This window comes from Gracilinanus agilis, chromosome 4 (genome assembly GCF_016433145.1).
Source record: "Gracilinanus agilis isolate LMUSP501 chromosome 4, AgileGrace, whole genome shotgun sequence".
Taxonomy (NCBI): Eukaryota; Metazoa; Chordata; class Mammalia; order Didelphimorphia; family Didelphidae; genus Gracilinanus; species Gracilinanus agilis.
Genome location: NC_058133.1, coordinates 268,676,587 through 268,696,635, shown reverse-complemented (window position 1 = coordinate 268,696,635; position 20,049 = coordinate 268,676,587). Strand labels below are relative to the sequence as shown.

General features: G+C 43.1%; 1 protein-coding gene across 1 annotated transcript in view; it reads left to right on the top strand.

Annotated features, from left to right (window-relative positions):
- The first annotated feature begins 11,069 nt into the window (after positions 1-11,069).
- KCNK5 (potassium two pore domain channel subfamily K member 5) overlaps positions 11,070-20,049 on the top strand; it is a 69,310-nt gene continuing 60,330 nt past the window's right edge. The window contains exon 1 of the mRNA XM_044674424.1: positions 11,070-11,636. Coding sequence (XP_044530359.1) covers positions 11,451-11,636 — 186 coding nt within the window. The 5' untranslated portion in view covers positions 11,070-11,450. The remainder of the gene's footprint in view (positions 11,637-20,049) is intronic.

The following is a 20,049-nucleotide window of genomic DNA, read 5'->3' as shown; positions in this document are numbered from 1 at the left end:
AGTATCTATTGACTGATTGCTAATGGAAAACACACTGGCAGGGGTTTATTGACCTCAGACTTAAAAGTACAGCCTCACAAGGTTACCTCTAGAACCTTGAAAGGTAGTAGTCATCTCCATTAAAACAAACAAACAAATCCAACCAAGTGCAAATTTGGGGAGATAGACCAAATTTTAAATAAAATAAAAAATTTTGCTATTTAAAAAAATGATATCACAAGGTGTTTAGGCACAGTGTTATTTCCAATGATGTCCTATGTTCAAGAAGTTTCACAAAGGAAATCAGTGAAGAAATATATTATTGAAGAAAGATATGTTATTATTGAATGGAATTCTCAATGTGAAATACTGTCTCATTAGATGCAGACTGGCAACTCATCTCTTCATCTGTAATTTATAGACTTAGAGTCTGAAGAGACACTCGGAATTTGTGTCTTGCTTCATATTTTTATCCCTATTTTGTGACCTATCCATAGTCATACAACTATTGGGTAGCAGAAGGGGAATTCAAACTTGGATCTTTGGACCTCAAAACCAGCAATCTTTCAACTAATTATGCTGCAGACTTGATGAAGACTGTTTATCTGAGGACAAAAGCAGGGAGGACCACGTCTAGGTCTTTTTTTTTTTTTAAACCCTTAACTTCTGTGCATTGGCTCCTAGGTGGAAAAGTGGTAAGGGTGGGCAATGGAGGTCAAGTGACTTGCCCAGGGTCACACAACTGGGAAGTGTCCAAGGCTGGATTTGAACCTAGGACCTCCCGTTTCTAGGTCTAACTCTCAATCCACTGAGCTACCCAGCTGCCCCATCACGTCTGGGTCTTTAGTGATCAAGGGACACTTTTTTCAGCAACTTTTTGGTGCTCAGTTGCTCAGTCATGTCCAACTCTTTGGTAACTCTATGGATCATCCCATGCCAGGCCCTTCTATTCTCCATTAGCTCCTTAAGTCAGTCCAGGTTCATATTCATTGTTTTCATAACACTATCTTTCCATCCTATCCTCTGATGTCATTTCCTTTTGTGTTCAATCTTTCCCAACTTCATTATCTTTCCCCATGACATGAGTCCTGTCTTTCCATTATGTGGCCAAAGTTCAGTGTTTGACTTTCCAATAAATAGTCTGAACTAATTTCTTTAAATAGGGGCTGATTTGATCTCTTTGCTGTCCAAGAGAGTCTTAGAAGTGTCCACCACCACAATTCTAAAGGTTGATTTTGCAGATGCAGCTGATTAAATTATCTACTTAGGAATGGAAAGACTGTAGTCTTTACAGACTGAAGGACTGTACACACAGGTGAAATTATAGATTCTTAAAGTTTTCAAGTATAACTTTGTGTAATTACTTTATTTTTTTTCAGTATGATGGACTCTTAATGACCCCATTTGGGGTTTTCTTGGCAAAGATACTAGAGTGGTTTGACATTTTCTTCTCCAGCTCATTTGACAGACGAAGAAACAGAGGCAAATGGGGTGAAATGACCTGCTCATATGAGGAAACTGAGGCAAATAGGGTGAAGTATCAGAAACAGGATTTGAACCCAGGTCTTCTTGGCTTCCAGAAGAGTTATCTCCTATATTATGCTCTAACCTATGCTGTTTCTGGGAAACTGAGGCATAGAGAGTTCAGTGGCTCAAACAAGTCTCATAGCCAGCTAGCGTTTGAGGCAAGAATTTGTATTCATTTCTCACCCGACTGCAGTACTTTGGAAGCAGCTCTGACTTCTTGACCACAGCCTCAGAGAACTCATCATTGGGAAAACCTCATCAGATCCCATCGGCCTTGAGATTCTACCTCATCGTTGGCCTCTTTTCCTCTGATAAATGAACTCCAAAATCTCCATTGAAAGAGGGAGCATGGCTCAGAACATCTAATTTTTCACCTGGCTTCACTACTTTGAGACTTCTCTGGCTTTTTCACCATGCCTCCATACACTTTCTCTTCTACCTCCTTTTCACCTACCTTTTCAGGGTCTTTCTCCATTAAACTGTAAGATCCTTGAGGGCAGGGATGGTGTTTTTTCATATTTGTAGCCCCAGTACTTAGCCTAGTGCCCTGCACAGAGTAAGTGCAAAATAAATTTTCTTGATTTTTTAACCAACTACTCAGGTCTTCCTGATTCCAAGTACAGCACTCTGTTCACTATTCTATCTAGGTGCATCTGGTGTAGCAACAATGGGGGCTTTCACAGGATGCTCAGACCTCATTGTGGACATTAGCCCTCCTGCTGGGGATCCTGTAACACAAAGAAGGGAAGCCACTTACTCCAAGACATAAAATAATCATGTGTGAAACTCCTGCACTAATGTGAGCACTGAAATTCTGGTTAATGTGCAGTGTCCTACAGGAGATTTCCATACTCTTTTTAGGAGTGACTTCTATGTTGCTGGTGGTAGTAGTGGTGTAGATGTATGCAAGAAGAGGAAGAGAGAAACAGAGGTAGAGAAGGAGACAGAGAGAGGGAGGGGGAGAGATTTTTAGACTTTATCTTTGTCCTGAGATCTGGTCCAACTCAGGAAGGAGGCCTCCCTGTGTCAGTGGTAATCTAATGGTAAGTATGTCACTTCCCAATCTGAGTTTTCAGTGGGCAATTTTTGTGGGTGTAACATGAAAAAAGATTTTTATTATTCAGATTAACCAGTACCCTCCCTGCCCTGCACCAATGGTAGATGTTTTATAACCAATATGACAGAGATCTCTTAGCTACAGAGAGGCAAACTCATGATGGGAAGTCATCCCAGAAATAATCTCAAGGATGTTTCAAGTGGTAATAGGAAGTGGGATTAAAATTTAGACTTCTCTGTAAATTCTGTAACTTGACCACAGAACTTTGTACACAGAACATGCTCCATGACCAATTGTGGAACTGAACTGAACTCATTTGCACCAAAATCAATGGGAGCTGGTAAGATTTTTTTATTAAGTCTAACACAAGTCTCACATTTGGAGTATGTGCATGAAACCAGACTCATTGGAAGAGATAATAATAACTTAATGTTACATGTCTACCTGAGGGACAGAATTGACAAAAAGAATCAAGGAGCCTATCTCTTCTTCTTCCTCCACTCTCTCCTTCTCCTTGTTCATATCTCTCTCTCTTTCTCTCTCTCCCTTTCTCCTCTCTCTTTCTGTCTGTCTGTCTGTCTGTCTCTCTCTCTCTCTCTCTGTCTCTTTTTCTCTATCCCCCTTCCAACACATACCACCACTTCCACCAACTAACCAGTGACAACCACTACCACCAGCAGCAACAATAACAACTTAGAGGTCACTTTAAAAAAAAAAAAAACCCTTACTTTCCATCTTAGAATCAATACTGTATATTGGTTCCAAGGCAGAAGAGTGGTAAGGGCTAGGCAATGGGGGTTAAATGACTTACCCAGGGTCACATAGCTAGGAAGTGTTTGAGGCCAGATTTGAACTGTAAAGTTTGAAATTAATGGTTGGATGATGATTACATGAAATTATGTGGTCGCCAGTATTTATTATATCTTGAGTCAGAAATTTATTTACAAATATTTAAAAATAGGAAACAATAAAGAAGAGTAATGTGAAGAGGATAGAGAAGTTATCTATGCTATCAACCTAAATGTTTTGCTCTAGGTCTGCTTAATCCAGGCAGAGATTAATTAGCTTTCAACCAGGAAGGCTGGTAGTGAGTATCCACCAGGCCTCCTCCAAGATGGAAGCTAGGAAAGGGGTCAGCTTTTTATTCACCCAATGAAGTAATCCAAGAGTCAGAGTCCAAGTAGAAGCCTAGTGAATCTCCTTTGAAGACTACTTCCAGAAGACAATTTCTTCAGACTATCTTCTCAAAGACAATCTGCCCTGAAGGAGTTCGGGGCTTGTTTTTTATGGTGACTTCTTGTCCCTTCCCCTTTTCACAGGGGTCAATCTCAGAGTTTCCAAACTGTCTAGCACTGCCTAGGGGACAGTGTCTGAAGGATCAATTTATCACCTTCTGAAAGTTAAGTTTTCACCAAAAAGATTCACAGATTCCTGGTTGATTGAATTTCTAAGGGTATGAATTTTCTAAGTACCTGGCTAGGTTCTAACCTAGAACTAAGGAGGGTGTTTAATCTTTTGTTGATTCAATTCAAAAGTAGATAAGGGGGAGTTAATCCTGTCTTCAGTATAGTGAGGTACTAAGTAGGGGTACTTAAGTTATTGTTAACTCAGGATAGACAATAGAGTAAAGAACTCTCTTTCTCAGAACCTAGAATCTCCCATCTCTAGGTCTGGCTCTCAACCTCTGAGCCACCCAGCTGCCCCAGACATCATTCTTAAAAAGGAACTTCCCTGTAGGGCACTGTACATTAGGGCAAAATTTTCACACATGATTATGTTGTGATCTGGGGTAAATAGCTTTCCTTTTCTGTATTACAGGACCCCCTAGTAGGAGGGCTAATCTCAATAAGGAGGTCTGAGTATGGTTATATCAGAGGTGGAAGGTGGTAGGATGAAAAGAGTGCTGTACTTGGAATCAGGAAGACCTGAGTAGTTAGTCAGAAAATCAATAAACATTTTAAGGGCAAGACTAACCAATAGGACCTCAATTGAGGTTTTGGTACAAATCTATCTATGTGTGAGTGTGCGTAGTTGCTTATAGTGGATCCAACTATTCTGCTTGACCAAAAAGCCTTCCTGGTAGAGAAATTAAACTTTATAGGGAACAGCTGAGCATTGGAGCGGCTAGACACAGCATGCTGTGGTATAACAAGCATCATAATCTATCTGGAGTCCTGATTATAAAGTAGTTTGGTAGTAGGACCTGTATTGAACATGTCTTATTTTTTAAAACCTTACCTTCTGTCTTGGAATCAATACTAAGCATTGGTTCCAAGGCAGAAGAGTGATAAGGGCTAGGCAATGGGCAACTTGCCCAGGGTCAAGCCACCTAGCTACCCTTGAAACTATCTTTAATAAACATTTGTCTGGTTGAGTTCTAGAACTGTAAACTAGGTATGATAATCAGGAAAGGCTATAAAATACTATGAAATCAGATGAAGGAAAAACCATTGTATCCTGAGGGCCTTAAGGAAAACTGTCTGGGGACAGCTAGATGGCTCAATGAATAGACAGACAGTCTGGCCTAGAAACAGGAGGTCCTGGGTTCAAATCTCACCTCAGACACTTCCTAGCTATGACCCTGAGCAGTTACTTAATCCCAATTGCCTAGTCCTTCTGCCTTGGAATTGATACTTCTATCAATGTTAAAACAGAAGGTAAGGGTTAAAAAAAAAAAAAAAAAAGACTTTATGGAGGAGCCAGTATTTGAGCTGGGACTTAAAGAATAGGAAGAAGGTCAAGAGTTGGGGAAGGTATTCCTGAAATTGGAACTGTGTAAATAAAGGCAGAATGGTAGAAGAGCTTGTTACCTGTTTGGGTTGTGAGCTATGATTTAGTTTGGCTAGACTCTAGGGTACCTTAAGAAGAGCAATGGGAGATAAAGATCTTACTGGAAGAAACCTCAGAAGTACTCTTGTCCCACCTCTTCATTTTTTAGATAAGGAACTGGGTGCCAGAAAGATTAAGTGGTTTGCCTGGGGTCACATAGGAGTGTTTTCCTGTTTCTCCCTCGGGGTTCTTTCTGTTGTTGTTCAATTGTTTCTGATTCTTTGTGACTTTACTTGGAGTTTTCGAGGTAAAGATGTTAGAATAGGTTGCTATCTCCTTCTCCAGCTCATTTAACAGATGAGGAACTGAGGCAAACAGGCTTAGGTGACTTGTCCAGATCACAGAATTAAGTGTTGTGCCCAGAGTCACACAGCTAGTTAGTGTATGAGGTCTGATTTGGACTCAGGAAGATGAGTCTGACATTAAAGGGATTAGGTAAAAAGTCATATACTGGTTTAAATGGGTTCTCCTTGAATCCTTAAATATAATTGTGGAAAGAACACTCAGTTTGGAATTAGAGGTCCTAAATTCCAAACATTGTTCTGCTACTTAATATTCAGTTTCTTCATTTGTCAAATAAGAAATGGTCTAAATGATCCCCCAGCCCCTTTCAACCCTAGATCCTTCCATCGTGTGGAGTGTTATAGGACAGACAGACACTCTCTGCCCCATGCCTGTAGCACTGCTGTCTCTGAGTCATCTATTTTCTTGCCAAATCTTTTAGTCTCATGGTACATTCCCAACTATTCATCCTGTAAGTAATGTCCAGCTCCAGAATCCAAGGCCCAAGTCCTCCTTATGATCAAGTTCTGTTTATTGCCCAGCTCAGACTTAGACCTTTGCTCCTTAGGCAGAAATCTGTCCTCATTCCAGCTGGTCCTCCTCCCCCTCCAATCAATCAGTAAATTCCCTCCTTCCCCTCCTTCTTCGGAGTGGACAAGTAACCCATTGTCTTCTTAGATTCCCTCTGGCCCCCAGGATCTGAGCTGTGTAGGGGCCCCGGGGTGGGCGGGCACAGGCAGCTGAGTCAAGAAAAAAGCTGTCAGAGGGTCCTGAAGTCCAGGGGAAACAATGGGGAATCACAGAATATGAGAACTAGAATGTGAAAACAGAATGTAGAATGCCAGAGCTGGGAAGGTCCTTAAAACAGAGTGTTAGGCCACAGACAGACTGTCAGAGCTGGAAGGAAACTTAGAAATCATCTATCTAACACTTATATTCAACAGCTGGGGCTTTTTGAGTAAAAGAAAATTCACCCAATTGCACCAGGCTCTCTAGACAGTGAATGGAGTGTCAGTGTAAATGTAGGGGAAGTGGACTTCGAGTCACATAAGGACAACAGCCAAGGGAAGCCAGTTATCTCTTTACACAATGGACAATTGTACCCATGGACCTATTGCTTATATCACAGGCAAGATTTGATTAACATTAAAGATCCCCAGGCAGGGAGAAAGCTATGTTTGAAAAACTGGCTACCGAGGTCTATAAGGATGGCATATGAGAAATGGCAGGCATGGCTGAAGCTACCCTAGTTCTCTCTGAGGTGCCCTTAAGTAGTGCAGTGGATAGAATAATGGACTTGGGATGGGGAAGATGAATTCATCTTCATGAGTTCAAATCCAGCCTCAGACACTTACTAGCTGTGTGACTCTGGGCAAGTCACTGTTTTCCTCAGTTCCTCAACTGTAAAATGAGATGAAGAAGAAAATGACAAACTATTATCTTGTTCAAGAAAAACCCAAATGGGGTCAGAAAGAGTCAGATATCCACACCAATGCAACTATCAATAATATGGAAATAAGTCTTGATAAATGGCACATGTTAAAACCAGTGGAAATTCTAGTCAGGTATGGGGAGGTTGAAGGGGAAAGTAAGAACATGAATCATGTAACCATGGAAAAGTTTTCTTAAAAAAAAAAAAAAGTTACACAGCCAAAAAAAAAAAAAAGAGTCAGATATGACTGAAAATCTGAATAATAAGTTGTCTCTGAATTTAGTATAAGAATCTTTTCAGTCAAGTTCTGTCTTTAGGGATTAACATAAGAAGCTATTTCATGTCAAGAGAACAGGAAAGAGTCCCCCCAAGAATGGCTTCTGGGTTGTTGGGTAGGTGCTATAACTTTCTGAAACCCATCAAGGGAACGATTTCCTGTTAATGATCTCTGGAGTGGAGTCAAGTTAGGGTAGAAAAAATTGGAGATAAATTTGAAGAGGGAAAAAAACTTTCTGCTAGTGAGGGTTAATATCTCATTTGATCCTTATAACAATTCTATGAGACAGAAATATTATCTTTATTTTACAGATGAAGAAATTGAGATTCAAAGAGCTAGAGTCACACAGCAACTAAGAACACAGGTCTTTTCCTTAAATGCAAAAATGTGTCTCATTAGTCCTGGGTTCAAATCTGGCCTCAGACACTTCCTACCTGTGTGACCCTGGGCAGATCACTTAACCTCAATTGCCTAGCCTTGGGACCAATACACAGTCTTGATTCTAAGTCAGAAGGCAAGGATTTAATATTTTTTTTAAAGTATTTCATCTCCTCTAGCAAAGACATATAAAAAATTATTATTGAATTCTTATCCCAGGTGCCTCAAATCGCACAGACACATCAAGCTCCTCTTGCCTATACTCCCTGAGAGGCCTTCTCTGGCCTTGAACCTAATTTTGTTCATATTTGGTTAACTGGGCTGAATTTGGAAATCTTGTTCAACAACATATGAGGAGATATCTCTACTGGTTGATCATTGATAACATGTCTCACTCCAATCTTCCACCTCCTCTCAAGGCAATGGGAATAAGGAAGCCATCTTGACCTTCTCCTCTTCTAAGTAAAGTTAATGATGACATTTCTGGGAAAATGTGCAGGTCAAATTAGATGGCAAAGCTCAGGGTAGAATACAGTAATTGAACAGAGGGGGCTGGTCAGGAAACTGGAGCCAAGGCATAACACTTGGGAGGGGAGACAGAGCAAAAGGGATTGGAAGCTATTGAAAGGTAGGAAAAAATAAACTAAAATTAAAAAAGAAAGGTTAGGTAGGAAAATATACTAAAGGAAGAGACAGAAAAAAACTAAAGGTGGGAGAGATGGAAAATTGAGAAAAACAGGAGAATAAGGAAGAGACATATAGAGGAGTTCAAATTCTGCCTCACACACTTCCTAGCTGTGTGGTCCTGAGCAAATAACCTTTTTCTAGCCTCAGTTTTCCCATCTGTTAGTAGCATCCATTTTATAGGATTGTTGTGAGGATCAAATGAGCTGGTGTTTGTAAGGTGTTTTGTAAACCTTAAAACTAGTTATAGGGCATGTAGCTTAATGGATAAAAAACCAGGCTTGGAGTCAGGAGGACCTGGGTTCAAATCTAGCCTCCAACACTCCCTAGCTGTGTGACAGTGGACAAATTACTTAACTCCAATTGCCAAGTCCTTACTGCTCTTCTGCCTTAGACCTGATTCTTAGTATCAATTCTAAGAGAGAAGGTAAGGGTTTAAATACACACAAATGAAATGATAGGGAGGATAAGGAGACACAACAATGGCAGTCATCATAATTACTAAAAATGCCAAGTAAAAAGCTGGCCAAACTTATAAACAGTGCTTGGCATATAATGAGACTCAATAAAATGTTTAAAAAAATGCTCTTTATACCTTTGATCTCTTTGCAACAAAAACAAAAACAAAACTTTCCCTCTCCACATTGCTCCCCGCTTCACCCCACCCTACAACTGAGACAGGAGCTGGACAAAGCATTGAAGAGGCATTCTTGAACAAAAATGAAATTTGTGCCATCCCTGCATTCCCACCCACTCCTGCTGGGCTGAACTGTTCACACCAGCTTCTGAGGTTTCTCACAAACATGCATCTGAGCTCTGCCCTCCCAGAAAGGGGAATAAGCTTAGAGAAAATGGGAAGCGTCCCTTTTAAATCACAGAAATGAGGATAAAAGGCCATAAAAAAAAGATCTTGCACTGTGGTATAGGTGAGGCATTTGGAAGGTGGGTGATGTATGGCTAGAAAGACAGAAAGAAGTATTTGGGTCTGTGACATTTCCTCTTGCAGCAAAAGGCAAAGATACTCACATACATAAATGCATAGATATACAATACGGACACCAGGAACAAACACTTCCACCCAAGACATTAGAGCATCCCACTGCCACTGACCCCCAACCCTATTATTTAGCTGGCTGATCTCCCAGAAAGTCTGGTTATTGGGTGGTGTCCAGGGTCTTATATTCCTGCTGCTGAATCCTCTCACCTATAGAGAAGAATTTTTTCTACAAAAAAGGTGCACTTATAAGAAGGAAAGTGTCAAGTCCTCCAGATTTTATGCCCTAGGAAGCTATCCAGCATGTTTACCTGTCGTTCTAACTGTCAAAGCTTTCCTGGCAACTAGTTGGGAATGGGATCTGAAGGAGGGGAATGTTTCCCTCATTGTTAGCACCCTGAAATTCATGTCTTCTCTCTTCCTTTCCTGTCTTTCTCCTCCCCAAGCGTTCAGGTCAAGATGATCATAGGACTTATAGCAGATGAGGACTTTGGAGGTTATATATTCCAGTGTTTAAGAGACACAACACTGTTGATGTTTAGTATTGTCCCACTCTTCAAGACTCCATTCGAGATTTCATTAGCAGATACTTAAGCAGTTTGTCATTTCTTTCTTCAGTTCATTTTACAGATGAGAAAACTGAAGCAATCAGGGTCACGCAGCTAATAAGTATAGGGGATTGAATTTGAATTCAGGTCTTCCAGACTCCAGGACTGGCTAGATCTAATGAGCCACCTGGCTGTCCCGGACAACACCGACCTCTCATTTTACAGAGGAAGAAATTAAGGCTCAGAGTAATCGATTTGCCTAGCGTCACACCGAAAGTAGTTAAGCTTAAAGGGCGCGCTACCGTTGCCGCAGAGAAATGTGTCTCCCAAAGGCTACAAAAAGGAAGGTAAAGTAAGCTGAGAATGAAGCTGGAAGTCAAACAGAATTCCCTCACTGGCCGCAAGGTTCTGCTTATTTTTTGTAGGGTTACTGGAAGTCACCCATTTCTACTGGGTTCTCCAGCCTTGCAGCCTGTATCTTTTCCTCTGGCCCATTCTTCTTTCTCTTTTATCAATTCCATCCTACCTCTCTTCGGCCTTAGTCCCCGGCTTTCCTTCCGAAGGTCTCCAGCCCCCTTGGGGGAGAAGCGAAATAATAACAATTAGAAGCACTTACATTAATTAAAATAATAATAATAATAGGGATGCCACTGCCCTCAGGCAGGTTCCGGCACAGCTCCCAACACTCCTCTCCACCTCCTCCACCCTCTCCCGGGACAGAGTGCAGAGTAGGGGTAATGAACCTGGTGGAAAGGTGCTTGCAAGCCTCTTCCAGGAGGCCAAAGGAATAGATCTTTTAGCTTCCTTCCAAGTCCAAAATTCTAAGCAGTAAGAACTAAATTTCACCTTCCCTTCTCTTCACCGCCCCCCACCCCTTCCCGCCGCCAGCGGACTGGCCTATTAGAGAGGGGCGGGGCCGGACTCGTTCCCTCCTCTCAGTCCAAGGCTGGGGAGGGCGGGTGAGCCGGCTGGCCCCTCCCCGGGCTCGGAGGAGTGCGCTCGGGGCAGCTGGTTAAAGAGGCGCAGGCTGGCGCGGCGAGCGCAGTGCTAGGCTTGCACCGGGTGGCGGGTGGAGAGGAAGCCCACGTGTCTCCCAGTAGAGTGGGACTTGGAGCGCCCACCTCCTCACCCTAACGCAAAACCACCCCTCCTCAAAGTCTCCTTCACTTCTTAACCCATTGGGTTGTGTGAATCGAGGGTACTTTTCCCCACATCGACCACCTACACCCAGCAAGTCCGAGACCCAAGGCGGGCCAACTTGGCGGAGAAACTTTGCCTTCGGAGAGGCGCTCCGCAAAGAAAAAAGGAGCACTGCGCATGCGGAGCACCAAATTCAAACAGCTGTTTCCAGAGGCTGCGAGGGAGGGCGGTGGGGAGTCCGGGGGGTTGGAAGGCCGCTGGCCCCTGGCACCACCCGCCCTTAACCTGGCGCGGGCCGGAAGCGGCCGGCCCCCTCCAGAGCCATGGTGGACCGGGGACCTCTGCTGACATCGGCCATCATCTTCTACCTGTCCATTGGGGCGGCAATCTTCGAGGTGCTGGAGGAGCCGCACTGGAGGACCGCCAAGGATAACTACACGAGGCAGAAGATCCAGCTGCTCAAGGAGTTCCCGTGCCTGGGGCAGGAGGGCCTGGACAAGATCCTACAGGTAAGCCTGGGCAGCCAGCCGGCCTTGGGGTCCTGGCTAAGCTCAGGGGCTTTCTCTTGCTTTTTTTGGGAAGGTGACTCAGTCTCTCCATTTCCCGCCCTGGTGGCCCTCTCCATCTTCTGGGAGTGCCTGTTCTAGGGCTCGGGACATGTGTAGGGATGATGGGGTGCTGACAGTTCGAAGCTTTAGAGAGGGATTGTTGAGGGCAACCTCTCTCCTTTCCTTTCCTGTAATAGTTTTATCCTAGATTCAATGTCTCCTTTACACTGGAACTATTCTTCCTCCCCTTGGCTAGGGAGGTAGGGCGGAAGGATGGTTCTTTCCTGGGATGTTGTGTTTCTGGGGCTCGTATTCTCTTTTAGGGGGGGAAATGGGGCTGCTGCCTGTATAGACTAATTTAGCACAACTCCTTTAAAAGCGCCCTCAGTGCACACCGGTACACAGTTAAGCCGGAGGAATACAAAGATGGGCAAAAAACCAGGGAGCCCCTGTTTTTAGGGAATTTTCTATTTACTGTTTACCGGGAAGGGTTCGGAGCCTTTGAGTCTAGGGATTTTGGAGGCCCGTTTTGGCGAGTCCTAAAGATTGACCCTTCCTTGACCCTGGAATTGGCCCTTTTTGAGCTAGTGTGTGCTCCAGTCCATCCGACTGCGAGGAAGGACTATAGAAAGAAGGACAAAAGCCTTCGATCGTGCCTTGGAGCCCTCCCTGCCAGCCTTGGGTAGTTCTTGCATCCCCTCTCCACTCCTCCACTCCATGCTTTGAATCGTGCACTCTTTCCTCTGTTTCCTCAGTGAGGCCCGGGTAAGGAGGTGCAGGGGTGCTGTGTGACTTTGGGGCTCTGGTTCCCCGATTTTGCCCCCACGTGCTGGCCAGCCAAAAGCCTCTAGTCCCTCAGCCAGGCCTCAGGGGAAGGGAGATGGGGAGCAGGTAGGCTGTTGTGACTTGATAACTCCGGAGCAGCTCGGATCTGGGGTTGGAAGAAGGATACCCTCTGGGAGATGGGGTCTGTGGGGAGACGTGTGTGGGGGCGGGGCGGGCCGGATTGAAAGGTTTGTGGCCTCACTTCCCGAGGTGGCTTATCTTCCCCAGACACCGGGGCTTAAAAGTACTACTGTCGGAAAGGAGGAGGTTAAAATGCACCCCCCCAAAAAAGCCAAAACGAAATAAAAACTCTTAAAAGTCTCCAAGTTTTGCCCCAGGTATAGCTCCACAGGTCTTTTCTTTTGGAGAACCCCGGGAAATGAGGGTGGATAGCACTGGATGAAAGCGGGAATGGAAGTTGGGGGGGGTATGGGGGGTAACTCTAATCTCTGGTTGGTACACACCCCATCGATCTCGCTGACCTCACAGTTCATAGCTGCCAGCCGCCCATTCTGGGTGGTGCTGATCTTTTGGGGGAGCTATCTTGCGTATTGTGCTGCATGGGGGCAGGGAGAGACCATTAGCAGTCTGCTTGGGGGTCTTTCAGCAGTCTGCTCGGGGGTCTTTCAAAGACCTCTGTCTGCTGGTCTGCCCTCCCCCTTTCCTCCTCCCCTCCCTTTGCTAGCAGACAATGGGGGGAAGAGGCTAAGGGGGCCTGGATAATCCTTTGGCTATGCAAAGTAGAGGGCAGAGCCGACTGGGGTGTTTGTGTAACTTTGGGGTGGAAGTTGAGCGGGAGACTTGTTTTCCTCTAATATCTCCTCGGTATTGCCTTGGACGAATGGTACACTGAGCCTCAGGTTCCCCATCTGTAAAAGTGTAGAGAATTTGAATACGTTTAACTCGCCTTCACAGTACAGTTGGTATTCTTAGAACCACAAAAGTGAAAGAAATGGTTGTGAAAGAAAGTTTTGTTGGGGAGCCCCAGACTTTTCTTCCCATTTTTGTTGTTGAGTCTTTTTTATTTTTTGAGTTGTCCTACTCTTCCTGATCCTATTTAGGATTTTTTTTTGGCAAAGATACTCCAGTGGTTTGTCATTTTCTTCTCCAGCTCATTTGACTGTTGAGAAACCTGAGGCAAATATTGTTAGGTGACTTGTCCAGAGTCACACAGGTAGGAAGTATCTGAGACCAGATTTGAATTTAGGAAGATGTCTTCCTGACTCCAGGCCCAGCACTCTATCCATTTCACCATCTACTGCCCTTCTTCCAGTCTTAAAAATGCAGTTTCTAGTTTCTTAATGTCATTGTGACCGAGGCAGTTCAATGTGGGTGAGTAGAGACACTAGCAGAATTGGCTTGTGTAGACATGCCTTCTGAAAACAAAGAACCAGAGAGGACTTTCTGCCTTTTCCTTGGGTCTACTGGGGTGCCGGTGACCTACCAGAGGAGTTCCACACCCTTTTCATGTGCCAGGTCCTATAGAAATTAGATATGGAAATTGGGGCTTCAAAAGTGTCAGTGGGGAAATAAGGATCCTTGGATAGTTCCGGGGAAGAAGGTTTTGGGGAGCCAATGCTTGGCAGCCAGGTGGTACAGGAGATAGAGTACCAGGCTTGGCGTCAGGAAGACCTGAGTTTAAATCCAGCCTCATTTATTAGCTGTGTAACCCTGGGCAAGTCACTTTTCCCTGTTTCCTCATCTGTCAAATGAGCTGGAGATGGAAATGGCAAAGCACTCCAGTATCTTTGCCAAGGAAACCCCAAATGGGGTCACAAAGAGTTGGACATGACTGAAATGATTGGGACCCTTAACCTTCATTTCCTGGGGTTTCCAAAAGTGATTCTGTTACTCTAAAGTTCAGCACTAGTGTCTCAGCTGACTTAGGGTTGGGGAGGGAGGAAAGAGGGAGGAGAGTATCACTGGATGATTTCCCTCGAGGAAACAATTTCCCTGGAAAACAAGGTTTCTTCCGCAGTTTTCTTTGCCTCTTTTGTTTTTGGTAGTGGTTGAGAGGGTGCACACCAGAAAGGATTATAAAGCCTTGTTCTCAACTCTAAATGTTTCCCTTTTAGCTGCTACAGGACTGTGATAGGGGAAGGAAGGAAAAAATCCAAGGCTGAATGTGGGAAAATAAATTTCAAAACATGAAGGGAAAAGGGGGGGGCATTGTAGGGGGAGGCAGCTGGGTACAGCTGCTGGTGGTACTACAGCTGGCTGGCTTCCCTAAGGTGTTTGAACAAATAAAATGCCTCTTAATTCTGAGATCCTGCTAAGACTGTAAACAGAGCTCAGGCCCTCTCTATAAAGTGGGCAGGTAACTTGAAAAAGAATTTGGGCATCAGCCCAGCTTTGAACAATACGATGGAAGAACATCATAGACACGTCCACACATGCAGTGTTTCTCCCCTCTCCCTCCCACCCCCCACTACTGACCCCCTTTCTTCCTTCAAACTTAACCCTCCCATTAATGACCCAAGTGAAGCACTTCACCAACTTCAGTTTGCCCTGTGCTAACCTGCTTATCCCTCCATTATGATATTCACTTTAGGCACTGCCTCTGAGCTAGGGAAATAGTTTAGACAAAAAGAATGAAAGAAATCCTCTTCTCTGGGTGGGTAACTGGGCATTGTTGCCCATTTGGCCCCATAGCCATTTACTGAACACAGGAGTACTCAAGAGCCAACTGTTCCTCTTATATCTCAGTAGGATAGAAATTGCTTGAGGATAAGAACTGGGTTGTTTGTTGTTTTTTTTTTTAATTTGCTTGTTTGTTTTGGTTTCTGTCATTGCATCCTGAAGATCTCAAACATAAGCAATAAGTGGCATTTATCTAGAGTTTTAAGTTTGGCAGAGCACATTACATATAGTATTTCATTTGATCCTCACAAAAATCCTAGGAAGTAGGTGCTATTTATTATCATTTTACAGACAGGAAAACTGAGGCTGAAAGTGGTTAAGCGACTTGCTCAGATTCACACAACCAATATCTGAGGCAAGATTTGAACTGAGGCCTTCCTGACTTAAAACACTAGCTATTTTGCTCAGTATAAGTAATTGTCAATTTAAGAAACATTTATTAAGTGCCTATAATATGCAAAGTACTATAAGTTCATAACCCTCAGATCAATATGGGTGAGGTAAGGGAATGAACAAGAAGAGCAATAAGGGTAGCAATAGTGTTTTGCCCTCAGCAACATAAAGCATTTCATTTTATTGATTTGCAAACAGTTTTCCAAATGGTTATTTGGAATTGAAATAATACACCTCCGCCTAGATGAACTTTCCTGTCTTCCTGGTGCTATGATTTGAATATGATGTAGGTAGTGGAAATAAAGTTAGTTTCAACTCAAGGTCAGCAACTTATTGTCAATGTGACTTCAGTGCTAATCTTCAAATCTACTTATCTGGCCTCAAATTCTGCTGACCTCCAAGTCTTGAATCTTAGACTGTGCAATGGACATCTCATAGTGGATTGCCATGGACATCTTAATATATCCAAAATCAAACTCATTATATCCTTCCCCACAGACCTTCCCTCTCTTCTAACCTCTCTATTACTGTATGGGGACCATCACACTCCTAGTCTTCCAGGCTTGAAACCTCTGAATCATCCTCACTCCCTTCTTGCTTCTCTTCTGACATTGCCTGTGCTCTGCTGCAGGTCCCCATTCCTGATATTAAAACCATCTGTTGGCCAGTCTTCTTGCCACAAATTTCTTACCTAGTTCATTCTCCACCCAGCAGGTCTGACCGTATCACTTCTTATTCAGACTCCAGTGGCTTCCTGTCACCTCCAGGATCCAATATAAAATCTCATTTTGGCATTCAAAAGCCTTCATAATTTGCCCTCCCCAGCAGCTTTTCCCAGGCTTTTTACTTCTACTTCCATTCCACCACTTTTTACACCCCTCCACCCCTCCACGTGCTTGTCCACCTATACTACCCTCCTTGCTGATCCTCACACAAAACAATTCATTTCCTTGATGCTAAGCTTCTTCACCAGGTCTCCCTTTCCTGAAATTCTCTCCCTCTTTTTATCTCTGGCTTTCTGGCTTCCTTCAAGTCCCAAATTGAAATCCTAGCTTCTACCAGAAACCTTTCCCAATCCTCTTTCTATCTAGTGCTTTCCCTCTGTTGATTATCTCCAATTTATCCTGTGTATATCTTGTTTGTACATAATTATTTGCATGTTGTCTCCCCCATTAGATTGTAAGCTTCTTGAAAGTAGGAACTGTCTTTTGCCTTTTTCTTTGCATCCCAAACATTTAAGTAGGTATTTAAGAAATGTTAACTGGCCTTGGGCAAGTTACTTATAAGTTTTTTTCATCTGTAAAATGAAGGGCTTAGTCTAGACTGCATTTAAGATCTATTACAGTTCTAAATCTATGAGTCTTGGGACAGCTAGGTGGCTCATGGGAGAGAGAATTAGACTTAAGAGACAAGAGGTCCAGAGTTCAAATCTAGCCTCAAATATTTCCTGGCTGTGTGAGCCTGGGCAAGTCTCTTAACAGCTGCCTAGCCCTTCCCACTCTTCTGCCTTAAAATCTGATTGTTAGTATGTATTCCAAGAAAAAAGGCAAGAGTTTAAAAAATAAATAAATAAGCCTCTAGGTTTGAGCATTTATTTTATTTATATTGAGTAGTTCTCCTAATTTCCTTTGTTTCTAGAATATTCTTATACTTGATTTTCATGCTCTTAAAAAGAGCCTGCCTCTCCCAGTTTTTAGGTGTTCTGCCTTCCTTCCCTCCCCCACTCTTTGGAAGAGGCAGCAGGGACATTTGGAAAAAATCACATTCTGGTTTCTAGACGTGGCTCTGCTTTTCCATTCCTCAATTTCATCACCTGAAAAATGGGCTATTGCAATATATTAACTGTCCTCCCTGACCAAATCCTCATGAGATTACCCTGAGGTAGGAGCCAGAAAGGGATTTGCCCCAGTCAACCTTCCCTGATGAATTGATTGATTAACTTGCTTTCCAAGTTAAGTTCTCACCTGATGTGTTCTTCTAAATTGCTTTGACTGTGTTTAATAAGTAAATGAGAAACTGGGACACCTTGCAAGCTCCCCAGAAGTAGGAACTCACTCTCTAGTGATGTCTCTTTTAGCAAGTCTGGATGGAACTACCTAATTCTCCCTTGATTTCTCCAGCGAACCCACCATAATCAACTTTTTTTTTTTAGGTTTTATTTTTTGTTTTGTTTTTAACCCTTAACTTTTATGTATTGGCTTTTAGGTGGAAGAGTGGTAAGGGTAGGCAATGGGGGTCAAGTGACTTGCCCAGGGTCACACAGCTGGGAAGTGTCTGAGGCCAAATTTGAACCTAGGACCTCCGGTCTCTAGGCCTGACTCTCAATCCACTGAGCTACCCAGCTGCCCCCACTCTGGCTAGATTTTATAAACTCTTAGTGGGTGAGTCAGCCTCTCATAATTCTTGTATTTCCCCATGATAGTGTGCTGGGCTCATGGATTAGCTGGGAAGACATATTAATAATCTTTCAATCCTCTCTTTTCCCCTAAAAAAAGAAAAACCTACCCCATATTTAACATGTGGCTAGAGTGGATAGAGTGCTGGGCTTGGAGTCAGGAAGACCTGAGTTTAAATGCATCTTCCAACATTTACTAACTGTATGACCCTGGGCAAGTCACTTGACCCTATTTGCCTCAGTTTCCTCATCTGTCAGATGAACTGGAGAAGGAAATGGCAAACCACTCCAGTATCTTTGCCAACAAAATACCAAAAGGGGTCAGGAAGAGTGGGATGTGACTGAAAATGACTGAATAACAAAAATGTTTCTGACTCCTGACCCAGCTCTTTATCCATGACACCACCAGCAACTTCCCTGTGTCAGGCTTGGTGCTAATCTATACTTATACGAAGGCAAAAATAAAATAGTCCCTGTCCTCAAAGAGTTTATATATCATTTTCAGGTAAATAAAAGACCATCCTAGATCCAGGCGAGGCTTCATCTTTATTTATTTATTTATTTATTTATTTTACTGGTTGGGTTTACTTCTGATAGTCTTTGGGATACTTTAGGCCAGCTACTTAGTGTCCTTGTGCCCTGGACACTTAAATTATAGACCTGTTAGAAGAATTTATACAGTAATTCTCTATTTTGTGAAAGGATTACACTTCACGTAACAGAAAAAAGTTACAAATCCCCTATGGAGAGTATATCCCTCCCAAAGACTGCTCAAGGAAATGAGATCTTCCGGTGAATTAGGTAACTGCAAGTTGTTTAAACTCTGTTGAAATCTATGATGCATTAGGCTGTTTCCCAGTTTTTATATTACGTGAAAACGACTTAGGAGAGACATTGGAAGCTCTTCATTCTGAATTGTTACTCAGTTGTTTAGTTATATCTAATTCTTCATGACCCCATGGACCACACTGTGGGGTTTTTTTTGGCAAAGGTACTGGTGTGGTTTGCCATTTTCTTCTCCAGTGGATTAAGGCAAACAGTTTAAGTGACTTGCCCAGGGTCACATAGCTAGATTAGAATTCTTGCCTTCCTGACTCTAAATCCAGCACTCTATCCCCTTAGTTCTCTTCATTCTAAATAGGAATTCTCATTTTGTGGGGCTTTAGATCTGGTAATGATAGGATAAGTTGGTGTTTAGAATAGGAAACATTAATTTCTTAATAGCTGAGGGCAGCAAGGAGTAAATCTAATCCAGTTAAATGAAGGTTTTTCTTGTTAATTGAGATCTTGCTATTTTTAAAAAACCCAAAATATTGATTTTTAAGTTTTTAAGAATTTGCAGATATTTTTGTTCTCTAATGAAGTCCAGTTAGGGAATTACTGGGAGGCAGTTAGGTTGCTCAGTGGGTAGAGCATCTGGCTTGGAGTCAGGAGGACCTGAATTTCAAGCCAGCCTCAGACATTTACAGTTTTGTGATCCTGGGCAAGTCACTTCACCCTCTTTGCCTCAGTTTTCTCATCTATAGGAAATGGCAAACCACTCCAGGATCTTTGAAAAGAAAACCATAAATGGGATCATAGTCAGATACATGGGAAAACACCAAGGTAAACACTGAGAAGAGTATTTACCTGTGTGAAAATGAACTGACTAAACAGTTCATCTTTAGGTTTAGAGCCAAAAAAGACCACCCCCATCCTCATTTTACCGATGAGAAAATGGAGATCTAAGGAAGTTGTTTGCCCCAGGTCTCCTAGGTATAAGTAATAGAACCAAGATTCAAACCCAAACTCTGAACTTCAGATCAAATCCTCCCTTCCACTGTTCTGATACTGCCTCAGTGGGGTTCCTGTCTCCAGTGAGGATAGATGGGGTGGGGATATTGCTTCTGAGAAAGGGTCATGATTTATTTATAGCCTGGCACTTAAAAGAAACAAAATCTCCTGGTTTAGATGCTTTGCTCCAGTGGCCCTGACCTTAGGCCAAGAGCTTTCATCTTGAGCTTGGCCGGGTTGCTGTCTGATCTGGCGAGACCTCTGAATTCTCTTTTTTTCCCCTGCTTTGGTGTTGTGGTGGAAGTGTGGGGATGAAGGGGGACGGGTTAGTTAGAGATTGCCAACAAA